The following is a 19,132-nucleotide window of genomic DNA, read 5'->3' on the forward strand; positions in this document are numbered from 1 at the left end:
TTGTGGTGATAACCAAGTGCTTGGATTCTGGTGATGGATACACGGATCCACACACAGACCCATGTCAACGTCCTAGTTTTAAAATGAAGAGTAAAGCATCCTGGGCTGGGGCAGTGGGGCTCTCTGCATCACAACTTCTTGTGAATCTGTTAGTGTTTTTCATAAAAATTAAAATTCAAACGGCTTCAGAGCCTGCACACAACAATCAACAGATGCTATGCTAATCGAGAAGGTGCTATGGCCGGCTTAAAGGGAGGCTCTTCCACACTCAGGCTGCGATCCCTCAGATGTCCGTCACTTTTAGGCACTTCGGGGGAAAGATGTGCTTTAGTCTATGGGTGCTGAGCATGTCTAAAATGACCAGTGCTGAGCTGGTCCCTATGGACTCCCAAGCAGGACACTCCAACCAGAGGAAAGCACACAGCTTCCCTGTGAGTACTGCAGGTTCCTGGAGGTGGCAGGGTGGGAACCAGCAGGTTCACAGTAAACAGCAGGTTGCTCATCGTGCTATTCAAGGGTGGATCTGAAGGTATTCTTTCCTTTTTAAAACATTGTTTTATTGTTATTTGAAAGCTGGACTTAGAGACCTATTCTGTCTGTTGGTTCATTCCCTGGAATGCTCCCAAGTTTTATCCAGGATCCAGCAGCTTCATCCGAGTCTCCACATGAGTGGCAAGGACCCAGATACTTGAGTCATCTTCCATTGCTTTCTTGAGCACATTAGCAGGGAGCTGGATCATAGGCAGAGCAGCCATGATCAAGCTAAGACCCATGGGATGGTAGTCTGCTAAAGGGTCTCCATGCTTGGAGTTGTAATGGGACTGTGCCAGCCATGACATAGAAAAGGCCTGGGATGTCCTGCTCCGGTGTCTCAGTGATTCGACAGAAATAATCACCATGGAAATAAAACCAAATACTTCCCAACTGCCCCTTCCAAATAGGGTGTGTAGGGGCAGCACCAAGCTGCTGGTGTGTGAGGGGTAGCTTCTGAATCTATTCCTCCATAGAGAGTTGTCATGCCAGGATGTCCCGCCCTAGTGGCCACACAGCAAGGGGTCTGCTCCCATGTTCTGTGCCCTTTCTTTTCTTCCTTCTGTGTCCCTCCTCTTTCCACCTAGAATAAAACTACAAAAGCTTTCCAGTGTGGAGGAAGACCCAGGAGACGACAGACTAGGAGGAAACAGGATGCCACCCACAGTCACAGACACAGCTGAAAAGGTAGCCAAGGGACAACATTAAGAAGAGGGTGACCTGTGGAGGGCTCCATGACATGATTTACGTCACAGTGATGCAGCATTATTCCAGGTGGGTTGAGAGGAGAGCAGCCCATGTCAGTGGCAGTCCTTAGGAGTCTTCTTTGCATGAGGCAGTGGATGGTCACCTGCTCTGGTGGGCACCTCAGTGTTCTCCATTCTTGTGACACAGAACCTTGAGCCATATCCCTCCACATGCAGGGCATGTGGGACTGGCCTCGCCTCCACATGCAGGGCAGGCTACCCACCGCCTGCTCCTATCCCTGATCTTGGAGTGAATGCATTTGATTGGATCTGTGATGGGCATGAAAAAAAATTGTGCTAGGGTAATCAGGACAGAGGCTTCTGGTAGAACCCCTGGGTGAGTGACAACTGGCAGCTGCAGGAACAGCAGTGCCATTGTGCTGGGCAGATCTGGAGGAGTAGAGCTTGAACAGGTGCAGAGAGAGCCGATCAAGGGCAATTAGGCTTATGCGCAACAAATGCTGTCAGCTCACTAGAGCTTACATCCAGCTGATAGACACAGTTTGGGCCCGGCTGTTGTGGGACTACTGGACTGGCCCCACTAGAGTGGGCAAACAGCCACTCCATCTCCAGCATCCCACTGCTGCCCAGACTTTCTGCGTTGTGTCCTCTGGTCTGGACGGCAGCGCAGCTTCAGAGTATCCCACAGACTGTCAAGCGAAGGGCTAATGCTGACACAAAGGGAAGCCTCTACTGGGGGCCTACCGAAAACCCTGGACCCTTCTCTTACTTTGAAACAGTCAGCCTAGCTTCCTGAATGTTTCCCGTAACGCACTTTTTGCTATCTTTCTGAAAGGGTTACCTCTTTCTTTCCCACCTCCTCTGCTGGCTTCTCTTCGCGTGCACACATCCTCCTGGTGATCTCGTCCACTCTCACTGCTTTGCAAGCTATTTTAAACATACTGAAACCTCACCCTTGAATTCCAAATTCATACATCCAAGAGCCTCCCACTATTCACACACCTGAAACTGGACTTCGAACAGTGACCACAGCCCTCCAGCCGCTCCTCTAATGGTTGTCTCCATCGGCCAATACCAAAGTCCTTCATCTTATCCTAAAGTTCCCTCTCCCTCTCTGACACTTGATTCTTCACAGATCCCATCAGATGAACCTTCAGTATGTACTCAGAATCTTACTACTTCACGCCATCTTTGCCATTGTCTCTTTGACTCAAATCACCATCATCATCTCTCAACTTGACGTGGCAAAGGCTTCCTAATCAAACTTCAGCTTCTTGCCTTTGACTTTATAGCCTCTGCTCTGGGCACAACCATCAGAACACTCCTGTTTGATATAAGTAAGGCCACACTGTTCTCTGCATGAAACCGCACAACACTGCCACCCATGTATCAGAGTGAAATCCAGCACCATTACTAGGAGTCCCCGCGCCTTCTCCCAGGCTGACGTAGAATTACCTGTTACTTCTGCTCCGGTGTTTTTTCTTCATAAGGGCACGACTCTCACTCCCTCTAAGACACCTGTATTTATTTCTATCCACTTTGCCCTTATACTTAGTGTGATCTATTGCGTTTTCTAGTTCACTCTTACTGTTTTATGTCTGTCCTTGTAAGAAGATAAACTCAGGGATGGACAGGAGCCGGTTTGAGTTTGCATTTGTTACTGTTTTTGTGGTTTTGCTATTTTACTTGTTATTCTGCCAAGCAGCAGACACCACATGTAACAAGATATCCAAGACCAATTTTAAGTGAACTGGTGGGACCTGTTGTATATTTACAAATATTTCGAGTATCAATCCTTCTTTTCCAGGGGGAACAAAAACTCAGCAACTGTCTTGGATATCATTCCTAGGAATGCCCCTCCCTCTTGCCCTATTCCTACACTCTTCAGGGAGAAAAAAAGCAACTGTATTCTTCTCTATCATTTTCACCCTAGTTGATACAGAAGCGCTTGCTGATTCTAAGATGCAGGTGCAGGTAAAGGTGACCCAGTGAAGATGCTGTGTCTCCCAGGTTCACCAGTCACCATGGGACTCACACCAGCAGCGCCAGGTTGATCACCTTTATCCCAAATACCTGGGACCAGAAGGTTTTCAGATACTGGATTGTTTCAGACTTCAGAATATTTGCCTCTATACCATGAGACATCTTGCAGACAGCACCCCAAGTCCCATACTAACCTCATTTCTGCTTCAGAAACACCTTATACAGTTAGCCCAAGATAAAAATGTTCACACAACATTTTACTGTACTGCACACCTACTGTAACCTGTCACACTAGGTCCAATGTGGGATTTTCTGCTTGTGGTGTCATGTCAATGCTGAAGGAGTATTGGACTTTAAAGCGTTCTGGGTTTTTGGATTAGGGAAGCTTGAGCTGTGTTTAGTTTAGCCTCCGAACATTCCAAAATGCTTCCTTGTAGGAAGCAAAGATATGGAATGAATGGCTCAGAGTCCTGCACCTGTAGACTTGACCCATGGGGTGCTGTTCCTGGGTTGTTAACACCTGTATGAACCACCTACGCTCACCACCACTGGTATAGGACTACATTCTGCTGTGTAACCTCAAACAGACACAGAGTGTTTGTGAGACTTCAAGTCTGTTTAATCTCGGGAGCACGAGGGAAGACGTACGGGGAGGAGCATAGAAGGGAGATGTCAGGAAAATAGGGGTGCTCTTGGCCTGGCTTCTTTGGATTAGAACCAAGTCAACAACAAACACACACACCAGCGAGGCCAGCCCTGTGCCTGGGAGCAGGGCTGGCCCAGATATTACCTTAGGTTGAGTGGGTCCTCCATGACACCTTTTCCCTTCAGGCTCGGTTGAAAAGAGCAGAAGCTTAAACAGAAAGAGAAGAACGCCTCTGTCAGCAGGGTTGAGACTCTCCCACCATCAGCAGAGACGCCAGGCACTATGAGAGCCAGCCCAGGGGCTGTGTCCTTCCTGGCCCTCTGGGCACCAGCCTGGCCGCAGATTGTCTATAAGCGAGGGTGCCCACCCAGTGTCCTCCGGCATCACACCTTTGAGCCTTGATGGGAACAGTGAGGACAACACAACAACAGGCACTCAGGCACACCTGATGAGTTCATTGTCAACTTCGAGGACCACTGCATGCATTCAGGTATGCCACTCCCTCGGGGATGCCTCAAGCCTCCTTGAGCAGGGAGGGAGCAAGACTGTGGAGTTAACCTGGCCTATGGATGCGGAAGATGTCCAGCTTGCTTGCAACAAGCTTGGAAACACAGAAGCCATAATGGGGAAATGAGTTGTGTTTGGGACTGCATAGCTGCTGACTGGGCCTGGTGTAAATTTGACCTCTAGGAGCAGTTCAACAGCAACCTGTGGAGGAACTTCACTGGGCGATCATTTATCTGTGCTAACGATGCCCCAGGCTGCACAGACAGCTCCTGGTGGTCACAGCTCTCCTCCACTCTGGCCCTATCCCCTGGAGGCAGCAACTGGCCCTGGTGCCAGTCACTAGTCAGGACCCCTTCATTGGCAAAGTTGGGGTCTCAGTATGCAAAACATGATTCCCACCAAGTCATCACCAAGCTTCCATTCTGTTCCAAAGTATTCTAGAACCTCCCCCCACTGCCTTCATACAGCTTCTGTGTGCTTGGTTCATAGCTAGGGACTTAGAAAATCTATCCTAAGATTTAATCAAGATTAAAAAAAACAAATCACCATGAATATTCACAATTTAGATGCTGCCTTGGGACTGGTAAAAATTCACTTGGGAAGAGACATTCACTGTTTCAGGAAAACAAGATGAACTCTACCCAAGTTGGAGAACGGCTGTGCAGAGTTTTTCGCCCATGAAATATGAAACTGGAGCAATGACAGTTGGCAGCCAAAATCAAACAGAAAGACTAAGCTCCTCCTCACCCCTAAAAAAGGAAAAAAAGAGCTACTCGGAAAATTGGAAAAACAAGCCAGAAAGTTCTAGAAGGCCCATGGAACATGTTTCTTAAATATGTTGCATCTGCACGGTTCCCCTCTGTTCGGTCATTACTGTCTTCAACCATGTGGTGAGTCTGGTTTTCCAGGATGTAGGGCAGGCTGCTGTCCCACTCGCCTGTGCAGCACCCCAGGAGTTGGCCGCTGGGTTGGGAGGGCTGGGCTAGGCAGTCCTTCCTCTTGCCTGACCCAGTTCCTGCTTGCTGTGGGCTTAGAAGCACCTTCGGAGGAACAGAGCTTGGTCACCACCACTGATTCGGGAGGGTCACCGTTCCCTCACCTTTTGAAGGCTTTACTCCGGTCACCATTGTAGAAGACGAGAAACTTGGAATATCCATTTTGAAAAAAGATCTCCAGGGCAATGTCCTGTGGAGAGACGTCTTCTTTAGTGGGTTGGCGGTGTCCCTCGGGGTAGGGTGGGCTATCTGGCAGGCAGCCCTGCCTGGTGACTGTGACCCCCTGGGTCGGGTAGAAGACTCCAATGGTGGTCAGATGAGGCAGCCGACACTTGGCTGAATAGGTAGGGGACTTGACTGTGGCTCCAGTTCTGGGGCTAAAAGCAGGAAATGCAAGCTGCACCCCCTACCCTACACCCCGGAAAGAATAAGGAGCAGATCAAGGGAGAAGGTGCCAGGGACAGCCTCAGAAGCTTTTTATTTCTGGATCACGGACTGGGTTTCCTAAGCTGGCATGTGGCTGCTGACCTGGTCAGCGTCTTGCAGTTATCTGGTGTGACCATGCTGACGGGGCAGTGCTGTTAGGGGGCTTTATGAAGGCCTAAAAGGATCTTATTGCACTGCTTTTCCAGGCCCGTTAGCAGGGAGCTGGAGCAGAAGCGGAGCAGCCAGGATTTGAACCAGCATTTGCAGGGAACTCTGGTGTTACAGACAATGCTTCACCTCCCCTGGTTGCGATATTGGCCATGGGTTCATGTTTGAAGTTTCAGATTTTCCTCTCCCCTTCCTCCTTTCCATTCCAAGCTATATCAATAGCAGACTTGGAAGGAAGGTTGTTGGGGTCCACATGGAGGCTAAAGCTCAGGCACTGGGCAGGGAGAGTGAGTCCAGGACTGGAGGAGGAAGGGCAGGGAGGGCTGGGGCCTGAGTGTGGAGGGGCAGGTGGATGGGGAGATGTGGGTAGGACTTGGAGCTGGGCACTCTATTCCATAAGAACCACTTCCTGTTCCCTGACAGGTGGAAGGAAGGTGTTTGGGACAGTATTACACCGCCCCCTCCCCCGCTGCCTTTCTGGTGGGTATAAGAGCCCTGCATCCCCCCTATAATCAGAAACATATGTAGAAGGGGTGCAGATCCTGTGGCCCTGGAGACCATGAGGGCCAGGCAGCTCCTGGGGGGAATCCAGGACTGGCCTCATTGTAGAAGTAGCCCCACCTCTTGGGCTACTCTTGCTCCACTCGGCCCCCCTGCCCATGGGCACTTCCATTTCTGGCCACCATCATCGTGCACGCCAGACATCTGGAAGTGACCAGCTTGACTGGGGACAGAGAAACACACAGTCAGCCACCACGCCTCACCTGTAAGGTGAACACAGCAGCCCTACCATGCACCCCAACATACACCCTACATGTGAGGAAGGAAGAGCAGTGACCTCCTGTTCACTGGGGGACCAGAAAGACTGGAGGGCTGCTTGAGGGAGCTGAAGTGGCCAGGTCAAGAGCAGAAAACAGCCCAGGCTCAGCCCACTCTGCCTGGAGCCACCTCTGAGTGGGCTGCGTCTTCCATGCACTCCCCATAGAGCTGAATCTCCTTGTAATGGTGCTCACAGTCAAGCAATGTGGGAACCAAGCACAGGCAGGAGAAAGAGGGCTCATCAAGGACCTGGACAGGAGCAGTGGGGGGCTGCGGCCAGGTCGGCAGGGCCTTCTGGAATGTTCTCCCCTGCATCAAGCCACATGCAGAGGAAATACTCAAATGGAGGGTGCCCTTACTGGGATTCTCCGGATCCGGTACTGCCCCTTGGGGAACCGGGGAACCTAATCCAGACCCTGCATTGATCCTGGCCCCTCCCCTCCACCTCCTCCAACAGCCCAAGGGACAGGATGCGGCTTAGCTCAGGCTGAGGCCAGCTGATGAGGCCAGCTGGGTCTGAGGTCTGCGGGGTGCCACAGAGGGCTTCCTCCTCTTTGATTTATCTGCATGGCGCGCTGAGCATCTGGGCAGAGTTCAGAAACCACTGGGAAAGCCCTGTAGGCAGCAAGGTAGGGGTGGGGGTAGGGAGGAAGCCTCAGGGAACCCTGATTGGGGACAGCCAGGAGGTTCCTGAGCCACTTGGCCTTGGAGCCAAGACAGGAGACCAGGTGACAGTCGGGGGAGGGGTCCCAGCCTGTACCACATGGTCAGAGGCAGGCAGGCAAGTCCAGGTCACGAACCACAGAGCTGGCCTGCCCCGTGTTCCTCTGACAATGCTCTGGGGGAGAGCCAAAAGGCTGAATCCTAAATCACACAGAGAGGCACAGGGCGAAGGGTCCAGAAGCCCACCACCCAGACAGGAAAGTGCGGCAGCCTTCAGAGACCAACAGAAACTTGGCAGGTTCCTTGTATCCTCCCTGACCTCACCGCCAGGGGGGCACTGGGCTGAAGCAGGGCTCCCAGGGCTGTGTCTTGGAGGGACCCAGGACCATCTGTCCCAACTGGGGACTCACCTGCAGGAGGAAGCGCGCCAGCCGGAGCTCCCGCAGGTCACCGTAGCTGTGACACTGGCATGAGTATTGCTCAGAGCACCTGTCTTTGCTGCACATGTTGAAAATGAAGGGGTCGCTGATGCTGAAAAGGAGACAGGACACAGGGTGGACGTGTTTGGACGTGAGATGGGCTGCTACCCCTTCCCAGCGTCTGAGTTTTAGGGGGACATATTAAGAAGCACCACGGTCCCTGCTGCCTACTGGGCCCACCTCCACCCTCCGATAAGCCCTGGCTGAGCACACTGGTTCCCTTGGCTCTGGCACTGGGGACTGTTCACACACACCCACTAAGGAAGGCGAGATGGCAGTACAGGCTTCAGCAAAGTGTGGACACAGGGTGCAGGGGTGGAAGAAGGCTCCTGGGTACCGAGGGCTGAGCAGTTAGGGCTGTAAGCCACAGGTACCAAGCCTGGGGCTGGTGGCTCTTGCCTCCCTTTCCTGAGAGACCAATGGTGGAGGCCTGATCCTGTGCAGGAGCACAGGGCACAGGGACAGGCAGAAAAAGCAGCAGCCAGGGTTGTTGGGCTAGGCGCGGAGCCTCTCTGTGCAGCACCTGGGCCCCAAGACATTGCCAGCCCAATGCCGTGGCACAGAGGTGGCTGAGCCCTGTGAGGCCTTCGTGAACATTCTATTTCTTCCCCTTGGCTCAGGTCAAGCAATGAAGCAAGGGACTGGTGGGAGCAGCAGAGAGCAACTTCTCTGTGCTCCAACACACACACATCCCTACTCCTCTCCCTGCCCCCCACCTCACCCCCTGCTTGGAGGTATGGGGGACCGCAGTCAGTGTCTCCTCTGTTTCTCTGCCCTACAGATTTCCAAGGCATAGGCCACCACTGGCGTCTGCCTCCCGCCCTCTGGAGCTGCTGGCTGGATGACTGCCACACGCTCCTGGCATGCTGAGCCCTCTTCCCTATCTGTCTGCTGCTCTAGTTGGTCCTCATCAGGTTCCCTTCATCGTTACAGCTGCTCCTGCTGCGTTCCAGACGGGAGACCCCAACCGCGATCTTCCGACTCTTAGCCCCTTGGTCTAGCCACAGGACCTTCTTTCTCCCCCAAGGCAGCAAGGCCCTCTGGTTTTCCCAGCCTTCCTCTCTCTAGCTCCTTTCTATCTGTGCTCACTGATACAGCAACCTAGGGCTCGGACACACAGGTGGCTGCACCTTTGGGAGGAAAGTTCCCCTTGCTCCTGCCTGTGGGACTCATCTCCACAGAGGAGCAGGAATCCTCAGGTGGACCCCAGTCCTCCAAGGGGAACATGACCATACAAGCTCACTGGCCCCCTGATGTAGGCTGTGTTAAGCAGCCCACTCACACAGCTGCAGGTGTCTGGGGCAACACAAGCTCAGGTGCTCAGCAGGACCAGCCAGAGTTAGTGAGTGGCAAGGGGTAGCCCGATCTGCTCTGTCTTTGAGGCAGGGCTGTTGCCACAGTCCTGAGGATGTTGTTCACAGGTGTGCTGTAGGATAGCTGAGAGGCTACGGGGAGATCATCCAGAAGGGTCGGTCAGAGAGTAACTTGGAAGGTTCTGACTGGAGAGACCACAGCAAGCAAGCTAAATAAAACATAGTTGTGACCTTGGTCGACCTGGCCGCTAATGCCATGGGATTTCAAGATGGAAATCTGCTTTGATTCGTGCTACAATTGAACTGCTCCAGAGTCATCCTGAAGTCATTCACTAGATAATAAACCCATTAACCACATTGTGCCCAAAACTTCCTGTCTGTTCTGTGTCCATGGAGACCAACCTGGGGCCCGAGACAAGACAGACTTTTGGATAAATGTTTGTTGAATGTAACACTGATGTGGAAGAAGTTCCTTGTTTTAATAACTTAGGACAGAGGCTCAGATGGATGGCTTGGGTCCCCAGCAAAGGAACTACGCACTGGACCTTGTAGGCTTGACCTCGTGTCATGGGTGGAACGGCACCTGCAGGTGGAGATGCTGATGCTGGGACTGATGCCACCCCAGAACATGACTGCCTTTAGAAATAGGGTTCAGGCCAAGATGAAGTCACCAGGGGAGCCCCAAATCCAGCATGATGGGGCTTTCATATATGAAAGGAGGGGCTGGACAGAGAGATAGGAGCACAGGAAGAGTTCGCCACATGGCGGGAGTACCACGTGCTAATTCCAAGGCGAGGATCACCAGGCACTCCACAAACACCAGAGACTGGAAGAGGTGAGGGATAAGCCTGCCCTGGGACATCCAGGAGAGGTGTGTCCCTCCCCTCTTGTCATGTTTCTGGCATCCAGGATTGCAAAGCAGTATGTTTCAGGGTTTGTTGAAGCCACCCAGATTGGGATAGCTGTCAGGAAATGAATAGAGCCTCCACCCCATTTTCCAGGAGTCCCCCCAGGAAGCTCACAAGCCAACCTCAGAAGGCTACCTTGTTTCCGAGGGAAGTTCCCAAGGACACACGTCCACTGAAAGGGGATTGGCAGTGTTCTTTGGTTTTATCTGGAATTTTTTTTATGGCACATCAGGGAGCTTCTTTCAAGGTCTAATGCTCAACTGTACTCAATTTGATGGCAGTCTTTTAGCGCAACATTTCAGGGTTGACTTCACTTTATTTTTAACAGACTTATTTATGTGTCTTCCTCAGTCTCCATGGTCAAAATAAGACCTAGTCCCCATTGATCCGTCATGATCTAAGAGCCTGCCTGGAGAACTGCATCCTGGGGTGTGCCAGTGTCTTGGTGTGATACGCGAGCCCCCTTCTCCCCCGCGAGAGAAAGCACTGTCTAACCAATACTCCTCGGAGGTATCATGACTAAAAGTATCCATGCGATTCCCAAGTGGGTAACTCATTCTCACTCTACTTCAACTTGAATTTCAAAAGAGCCCACTCCCAGACCTTGGAAGCCTCTGTTGTCACTCTGAATCCAAAATTTGCACACAATCCCACCACTGGACTTCCACTCAAAATACCAATACAGTCAATGTGGTCATGATTGGCTGTACCTCGTAAATACAATTTGCCCAATCAATAAGATGCTATCTAGCCCTCTGAAGCTAAGCTGGAGGTGTAGAGTGAAGCAGTGGAGGATGCCGGCCATCACGTGGGCACATCATGTGTATAGATAGAGTGGAAAGCTTTCATCCGCTCCCAGGAAGGCGAGTCTGTGGACCCATCGTCGATATCGATCGGTATCAATAAAACATGAGCAATAAGATGGGATGCGTGTGCCAAGTATTAATTATGCTCCTTCTGCCTGGGAAAGGGAGAGGACTCGCAGCGATCGGTGAACATGCAGTATGAATAAAAGATGGAAATTAGTGGAGAGAAAAATGCCAGCGTTCTAAAGCGAATTTACATCACAGGAGGATGGACTGAGATCTCCTCTTGTACATTCCTTCAATCCTTGCATTCTGACCTAAGCTGGGAATGCTAGGACAGCTGGGAGATAGAGTTCTCATTTATCACCAGGGAAGACATGGATTCCTTGTTAATAGTTTAAAACGGTGGCTTTTGAAGTGTGGTCCCATACCAGTAGCAGAATCAGCATGAACTTGGAACTTACTAAAATCTCAGGCACTTGCGGTGGGGAGGAGGGACAGTGTGGTGGTGCAATGGGTTAAGCTGCAGCTTATGTGTAGCAATATGAGTGCCCATTCCAGTCCCAGTTGTTCCACTTTTGATCCAGTTTCCTGAAAATGCATCTAATAGACAGAAGGATGGGCCCAGCATGATGGCTCAATTGGCTAATCCTGCACCTTCAAGCACTGGGATCCTATATGTGCACTGGTTCATGTCCTGACTGTTCCATTTCCAATCCAGCTTCTTGCTTGTGGCTTGGGAAAGAGAGGAGGATGGCCCAAAGCCTTGGGACCCTGTACCCACATAGGAGATCCAGAAGAAGCTCCTGGCTCTTGGCTTTGGATTGGTTCAGACCATTGTGGCCACTTGGGGAGTAAACTAGCACATGGAAAATCTCTGTCTCTCCTTCTTTCCATGAATATGCCTTTCCAATGAAAATATATCAGTCTTTAAAAAGAAAAAAAAGCAACAGATGACCCAAGTGCTTGGGTCCCTGAATGAAGCCCGGTTCTTAGTTTCAGCTTAGTTTAGCCATAGACATTGAGGCCATTGGGAGAGTAAACCAACAGATTCTCTTTTTCTTCCTTCCCCCTTTTCTCCCCTGCCCTCCTTCTCTAGCTCTTTCTTCCCTACTTTGTAACTCTGTCATTCAAATAAGTGAGTAAGTAAATAAATAAGTAAATAAAACAGAATATTTTTTTTTAAATCTTAGGCACTTGGGGCAGGTGTCTGGTGCGATGGTTAAGCTGATCTTTGGGACACACGCATCAGAGGGTCTGAGTTTAGGTCAGAGTTCTGCTCTCCGTTTCAGCTTCTTGCTTAGGAGTGCCTAGGAGGCAGCAGGGAGCAGCTTACGTATTGGGGTCCCTGTCACTCACATAGGGGACTTGGATTGAACTCCTGGTTTTCAGCTTCGGCCTTGGCCAGCCCTGGTTGCTGTGGGTATTTGTGGGGAATGAACCAGTAGAGAGGCGTTGTCTTCCAATCTTGGCTGTCTGTCTCTAGTGTTTTTTCACCTTTAGAATCAAATCCAATTAACTAAATAAATAAATTCTGAAAACTATCAGGTACTACACAGACCCACGGAACTAAAACCCCAATGGTAGCAGGGCCCAGGGTTTTATGTTCCTACAAGCTTTATTGGAAAGTCAGATATACAGACAGGAGGGGAGACAGAGAGGAAGATCTTCCATCCGATGATTCACTCCCCAAGTGAGCGCAATGGCCGATGCTATGCTGATCCGAAGCCAGGATCCAGGAACTTCTTCCAGGTATCCCACACGGGTGTAGGGTCCCAAGGTTTTGGGCCATCCTCGACTGCTTTCCCAGGCCACAAACAGGGAGCTGGATGGGAAGTGGAGCTGCTGGGATTAGAACCAGTGCCCATATGGATCCCGGTGCGTTCAAGGTGAGGACTTTAGCTGCTAGGCCACAATGCCGGGCCCAGCTCATTTCTCTTATTGTATTGGGAACCTTGGGGCTTACCAGACAAGGCAAGCCTGCTTCTTCCTAAAGACAAGCGTGTCTGAAAGTCTTCAAGAGCCAACAACGGAATGAAAACACACAGCTTCACAACTGAACTTCAGGCCACAGTACAAACATGGTCGGCCAGTTATAAACGCAAGGGCACTGATCCGTGACAGTGGCTAGAGCTCAAAGAGATCACACGCACTTGATCCTAAACAAGAACCCTGGAGCTTACTGCCAAAGACCTCTGGTATTGAAAATGTTGATCTAAATTTTACCTATCTTTGGAGACCCTGCCTTTTCCTGCTTCCTCGGGTAGTTCCTGCAGCCCCCAATGCAAGCAATTCTACTAGGTCATCTCACCGCCGGTGGATGCCTAAGAATTCTCATACGGTCTAGATCTTGCTGGAAACTCTTTGTGCAAAAACCCTCTCAGGCTGCCAACTGCACTCGCTTGGCCTCACAAAGTGCAGGGAGTTCAGAGGGGTAAGCTGATGGCACTGAACTGTACTGTTCCAATGGTCCAAGGAAACAAACAGGGCCAGTTCTCCACTGCCAGCCACTCCTGACATCACCTTTGGGAGTCACATTCACGGGTGGCCTGTGAGGGCAGGTTTTTCTGCTTCAGCTCTTGGTTCTGTTGTACCCCCAACCCTTGAGGAAGGACCTGGTGCAGGGGAGGGACACATAGGGTTTGCCTGCGAGGGGAACCAGGGTTCAGGAAGAGTCTACTGGGAGCAGCAGAGCACTCACTTGGATAGGCAGTGGCGGGTGCAGTAGACATCGCCCGTGGGAGACAGGGTGAAGTTCTCGCAGATGTAGAAGTGCTGGTGGCCAAAGAGCAAGACTCCTTCGGAGACCAGGTGGCCCTGCACGATCACCAGGGAGAACTTCTGGCTCACCTGCAAGGGGAGAGTGCCAGAGTCAGGCTGTGTGCACCAGGAAGTGTGCCCTTGGTTCTCACCGAAGATAGGGAGGCAGGGATAGGCCACCTACCGGGCCCATGGAGGTGAAGACAATGCCCTGTGACAGTGCCAGTGCTGCTTGCTCCTGAGCTGGGCCATTCTTTCCAGCTGATGTGGCATTTCTGTACCCAGGATTCTATGAGTTACTCAGTCTACTGCAGGCCACCACTGACTGCACCAAGCCAGGAGGGTGCTAGGGGGTGCTGTATTCAGTCTATGAAGTTACTCCCACCATAAGCAGAGTTCCACCCTACAGAGAGGCCACCCTACAGTGAACAATGAGCAGTATTCACTCAGAACCTCAGGGACAGAGAAGGAGTTTGTCCAGCACCAGCTGGCGAGTGGCTAAGCCAGGACTTGTAGCCAGACCTGTCCAACACAACAAGTGCAGGGCAAGCGTGAGCAGGGGAGGCTCCAATATTGCCCACTTGGACTGAAATGTGCCTTCTCCAGCTGTTTTCTGTGCTGAAGAGAATAATCGGCCCAAGCTATATGCCTGTCTCGGTAGCAGCTGGAAACCAAGTACAGTCAATATGGAAATAAGGCTTAGGCCCTTATCTCAGAGCAAGGTAGCTCTGAAGAACCTTCCAGGCCTAGATGCCTGGAAGTCCACTGAGGCTATTGTCAAGACATCTTTAGAGATGCACCCTTCCAGCTACCTATCTCTAAGACCCCCATGCCCACAAACTCCTCACGTGTGCATCCCTGCCTCACAGCTGGCTTTCTGGGAAGCTGGGCCACTTCAGTGTGGTCCAGAGCTCTGTATGTTATATAAGGACCAGGTGATCCTTACACAGAATTGATGGTTAGGGAATGTGAAGATACCAAGAATAAGGACAAGGCTGGCTTTGCCTCAGAGTAATTCTGTGCTCATTCCAGTTATACCAGGCAGAACTAATACTTCTGGAAGAAAAAATGAGAGATTCCAGGAAATAAGAATTGAAGCAGAGACCAACACCTAGAGCAACAGCTCGAATGTGGCTTATCTTCTCCAGAACTTTCGGTGAGGCTTAGCTCTCCCATGTAATGGCAGGTAGGTGGTGGTGGGAGATGGGGCTCAGGAGAGATGGTCAAGCACTTCAGATGGTGAAATGCTTTTTTAAAAAGGAGTGGGTTCCCTTCCTGCAGGACTGGCTCAGGGATCACAGCATGGATTGTAACAACACAAGGATAGTTTTGTTGGCTCGCCCACTTGCATCTTGTCACATGATTCTCTCTCTCTTTCTCTATTACACACACACACATACACACACACACACGCACCACATGCACACCATGGGACTGATCCGCTGCAGGCCCCTGCCATAAGCCAGATTCTGCTTCAAGTTGCTAAGACTTTACCCACATTGTGAGCTAGATAACTCAACCTCTTTTCTTTATGTGTTGTCCAGTGCCAGGGATTTTTTTTTTTTTTTTTTTTTTGCTTCAGTAACTCAAAAGGGATGAGGATATTTAGCCTGAGATTCAAGTTGAGTTCCCCTGCTCACCTATGGGAACAAATGTGGTGACACTTGAACACCTGACATTTGCTGAAAGTCTTGTACCAACATAGACTCAAGCCAACATAAACCAGGGCTGAGCCATAGTCTAGAAAGGAAGAACCAGCCTAGAGCCTCAGCACTCGTCTCTGAGGCTGCCACAGGAACCCCTATTTTACACTAGCCAATTTCTGAGCCATTGAGTCCATTGTGGACTGCTCTCAGCCATTCGTTCAAATGGAGATGGATTCTATGCCAGGCTCAGGGCAAGGCTTTGGGGGTACAAGGTGGACAAGATAAACAAGTACCCTACCCCCACAAGGCTTAAAATCCAATGGGAAGATATGGATAACAAACATACATATCAATGCACAAACCAAGGCATTATACGCAAAGAGGGAAAAAGCAGGGGACGCTGACAAGGCACAGAACCTTGGAAAGGACAGACACTTTCACGGAACCTGAGACTTGAGGGACAGAGATGAGTCTCCCAAGGGAAAGTCTGAAGAAGATAGTTGAGGGGAAGGCAAGGTTAGGTTCCAAGCCAAGGATCAGAAGCAGAATAGAGGCCTTACAGCCAAGCAGAAGCTGGAAGGCAAGAGTGCCCTGAGCACGGGGGACATGAGATACCTCAGGGAGATCACTGGCTCCCCTCCACCCGTCCCCTTGGCTACAATAAAAACCACAGAGAGGCTCACTTCTGAAATACAATGCTGACTGCTACTCGAATAGATGGCAAAGAGTCAAAATGAGGGAAGGAGGGTGTCATGCTATAGAGGTCTGTGAAAGGGTGGTGGTCTTGGATGGGGTGGCCAGTGTGGGGAGGGAGAGAAGCAGGTGGATGCAAGCAAGAAGATGGAGAGTGGTGGGAACTGCTCCTAGAATGACTCTCTGATAGTTGTAGATTTCGGCCTAGATGTACGGTCTACCTGCCCAGCCTGCTCTTGACTCTGGGGGTGTTTCACATGCTTGGTCATTACACTCCACGCCGCAGTAACCAGCCCTGCACATACGGCATCCAGAACACTGCAGGAAACATTCCAACCAAAGGTGTGCATGTTGTAGTTGCTGATCACTCTGGCCACACACTGCCCTCTACAGGTGGCTCCCATTTACACCCCCATCCGCTGTCAGAGGGATATGTCAGACCATTTAAATTTGTCTCCGACTGTACCTTTGTACAGAGAAAACTGCACCGTCAAGTTCATGGTGAGATGTGCAGCTGCTGACTAGCCCCACCCCACGGGCTCTGAAGCCTCTTCCTCAATCCCACCCTCCAACACCAGGTCCCCATCCCAACCCACGGTGGGTCTCAGAGCTCACACTCTTGATCCAGTGGCTTGTTGACCTTCAAGGGTTCTCAGATGAGAACCAGAATCAAGCCAGCCACAAGAAAAACATCTGCCAAGAGCTGGAGTTGATAGCTGGAGCACTGATTCTGCTGGGAAAGAAACGGTGTTTTAAAAACTGGAGAAAGAAGCTATTACCTGCTCTTCCATTTAAAGGCACGCCCAGAGGGCCTCTGCCTCAGTGAGCTCACCATGGAGACAGCTCTGGGGCCACGAGCCGACCGATCGCTTTTCCAGGAGGGGGAAAATTTTGTGCTTCTCGAGTAGAATTTTTTTTAAAAAAATAAGAGACAAGAGACAAGAGATCGTGGCTCCTGGTAGGTGGGTAACAGCAGAGGGCCACATCTTACCCTGTGCGTGATGACCAACAGACTGGAAACTCCCAAAGTCTCTGGAGCTAAAGCTGGTGGGGCAATGATTTGCTGGGACATTTTCCTGAAGCCCGGCCCCAGGGGGCACCTGGGGAGAAGGTCAAGAACACGCTATCGGGGGTCCTCTTTAGCACAGCTAGTCTGCAGCTGAGTGCTACTCCTGATTTCTATGATAGCTTACGGAAAGTATATTGTGGAAAACTGCATGGGTCCTAATGTTGTTGCTATTGTTTTTAAGATAAACTTATCGTTTGATTCCATTGCCAACAGGTGTTCTGGAACACGTGGGTTAGAGGCAAAACTGGGGATGAGCGGACGCTGCTGCAGAACTGCTCATGCGTGTACTTGGTCACGATTGTGCGTGATGAGTTTGCCTAGCTGGTGCTCACACTCCTAGCTGTGCCCACACTCACTGTCTGCCCCCTTTGCACTCTCCTGCTCGCCTGTGGTCTCAATCCCTTCTCTTGCTCTCGGCCTGTGGAATAAGGACAGTCTTCCCTCGGTATCCATGTGGGATTGGTTCTAGGATGCCCCTCCCCACCCCAAGGATGCCCAGAATCCGTGGGTGCCCAAGTCCTTACTGTCCACTGGAATAGAACTTCCGTTCTAAACTACACACATCCTCTCATACTTTAAATGATCCCTGACCGCTTTTTCAGCCTCTGGGCTAAGATCAAGTGTAAATTTTCTCTAGATTACTTAGAACGCATGAAAACAATGCAAAGGCCATATAAATATATGTATGCTGTATTGGCTAGGAAATCATGACCCCCCCCGCCAAAAAAAATTCTGCACTTTTTTTTCTGTGCGTTTTAAAAAATCTTTCCAATCAATTCTAATGTGCTGAAAGTTAAGTATTCAGAAACAGAGGAGTGATAAAAACCGCATCTATGTTGGCTACACATGAACCCTGGTCTCTATGTCTTCTACGTTGGCCATGTGTTAGGTAGGGCAATCACTTAGCGTCATCAAAGGGAACAGCTACCAGAACAATGCCATGTTCTCATCCACGTTTGGCAAAAGTGCACGGAGTGGAATGCACGGTTTCTTTCCCCAGCTGCAGCCTCACGGGTTGAGACAAGGAGCAGGGACGCCCCCTGCCGCCTGTCTGCGCACATACAGACAGGGCGTTCATTGCAAACGGTCATGTCTCTGCCCTTGCTCAGCTGCACCAACTGAAGACCAGACGTGGTGCCTTTTCTGAAGACGGTTCAGCTAGCTCACAGTGCCTGCCGTGAGGTGTGTTCACTCACAATCTGATGGAGATTGGAGCACCTTTCCAGCCAGTTGGAAATACTCAGAAACTTGGACCTGAGGGTCTCGGACAATTACTCAAGACACAGCATATATGAGGATCATCTGGGTAGTTTGGAAAAAAAAAAATCATGTTCCCTCAGCTGTTTTGATCCAACACGCTCAGAGGGGGCCCTGGAATCTGCATTTTGGGGAGCAGCTCAGGAAATTCTGATGCAGCTCAGCCAAGGCCCAGACACAGAAACTGACATGGGGCCTTTAGCTGAGAAAATAAGGTTCCAGGTGATGGAAGCACATTGCTATACGCACCTGTTCATTCATTCATTTACATCCAATATGTATCATGTGTCCCACAAGCCATCAGTAAAGATGGAAATAAGACATTCCTAACTGTTCATTGCCTAACTGGGAGAAGAAAGAGAGATACCACTCTCCCAGCACAACATACAAGGCAGAGGTCCAGGGGTTCAGGCAGCACAGGTGGGGTACCACACTGGATGGAGGGGTGGCAAAGAGAAGAGTTGATGCTGAGGCTGGGAACAGAGGTGGCTGTCTGTACCAGTGACTGACACACTGTTGAAGATGCCTGCATCATACATGGGCGTGCCTGGGTCCACCACCCATCTCGGGCCCCTGACCCCAGCTTCCTGCAAGGGCAGATCCCAGGAGGCAGCTGTGATGGCAAATGTAGCTGCATCCCTATGGGGTGCCTGAACTAAGTCTCTGGCTTTTGTTTGGTCCAGTCCTGACCACTGTGGGCCCTGTCAACCAAAGTATGGGAACCCCCTTGCTCTTGCTTTATGTCTGCCTGTCAAA

General features: G+C 50.8%; 1 protein-coding gene across 1 annotated transcript in view; it reads right to left on the minus strand.

The window, feature by feature from the left end:
- WDFY4 (WDFY family member 4) overlaps nucleotides 1–19,132 on the minus strand; it is a 227,979-nt gene that overhangs the window by 47,222 nt on the left and 161,625 nt on the right. The window contains exons 45-48 of the mRNA XM_040970385.1: nucleotides 13,653–13,801; nucleotides 7,856–7,976; nucleotides 5,474–5,559; nucleotides 4,012–4,074 (exon numbers count right to left, since the gene is read on the minus strand). Coding sequence (XP_040826319.1) covers nucleotides 4,012–4,074; nucleotides 5,474–5,559; nucleotides 7,856–7,976; nucleotides 13,653–13,801 — 419 coding nt within the window. The remainder of the gene's footprint in view (nucleotides 1–4,011; nucleotides 4,075–5,473; nucleotides 5,560–7,855; nucleotides 7,977–13,652; nucleotides 13,802–19,132) is intronic.

The sequence above is a fragment of the Ochotona curzoniae genome, unplaced genomic scaffold (genome assembly GCF_017591425.1).
Source record: "Ochotona curzoniae isolate NIBS_2020 unplaced genomic scaffold, NIBS_Ocur_1.0 scaffold_4763, whole genome shotgun sequence".
Lineage (NCBI taxonomy): Eukaryota > Metazoa > Chordata > Mammalia > Lagomorpha > Ochotonidae > Ochotona > Ochotona curzoniae.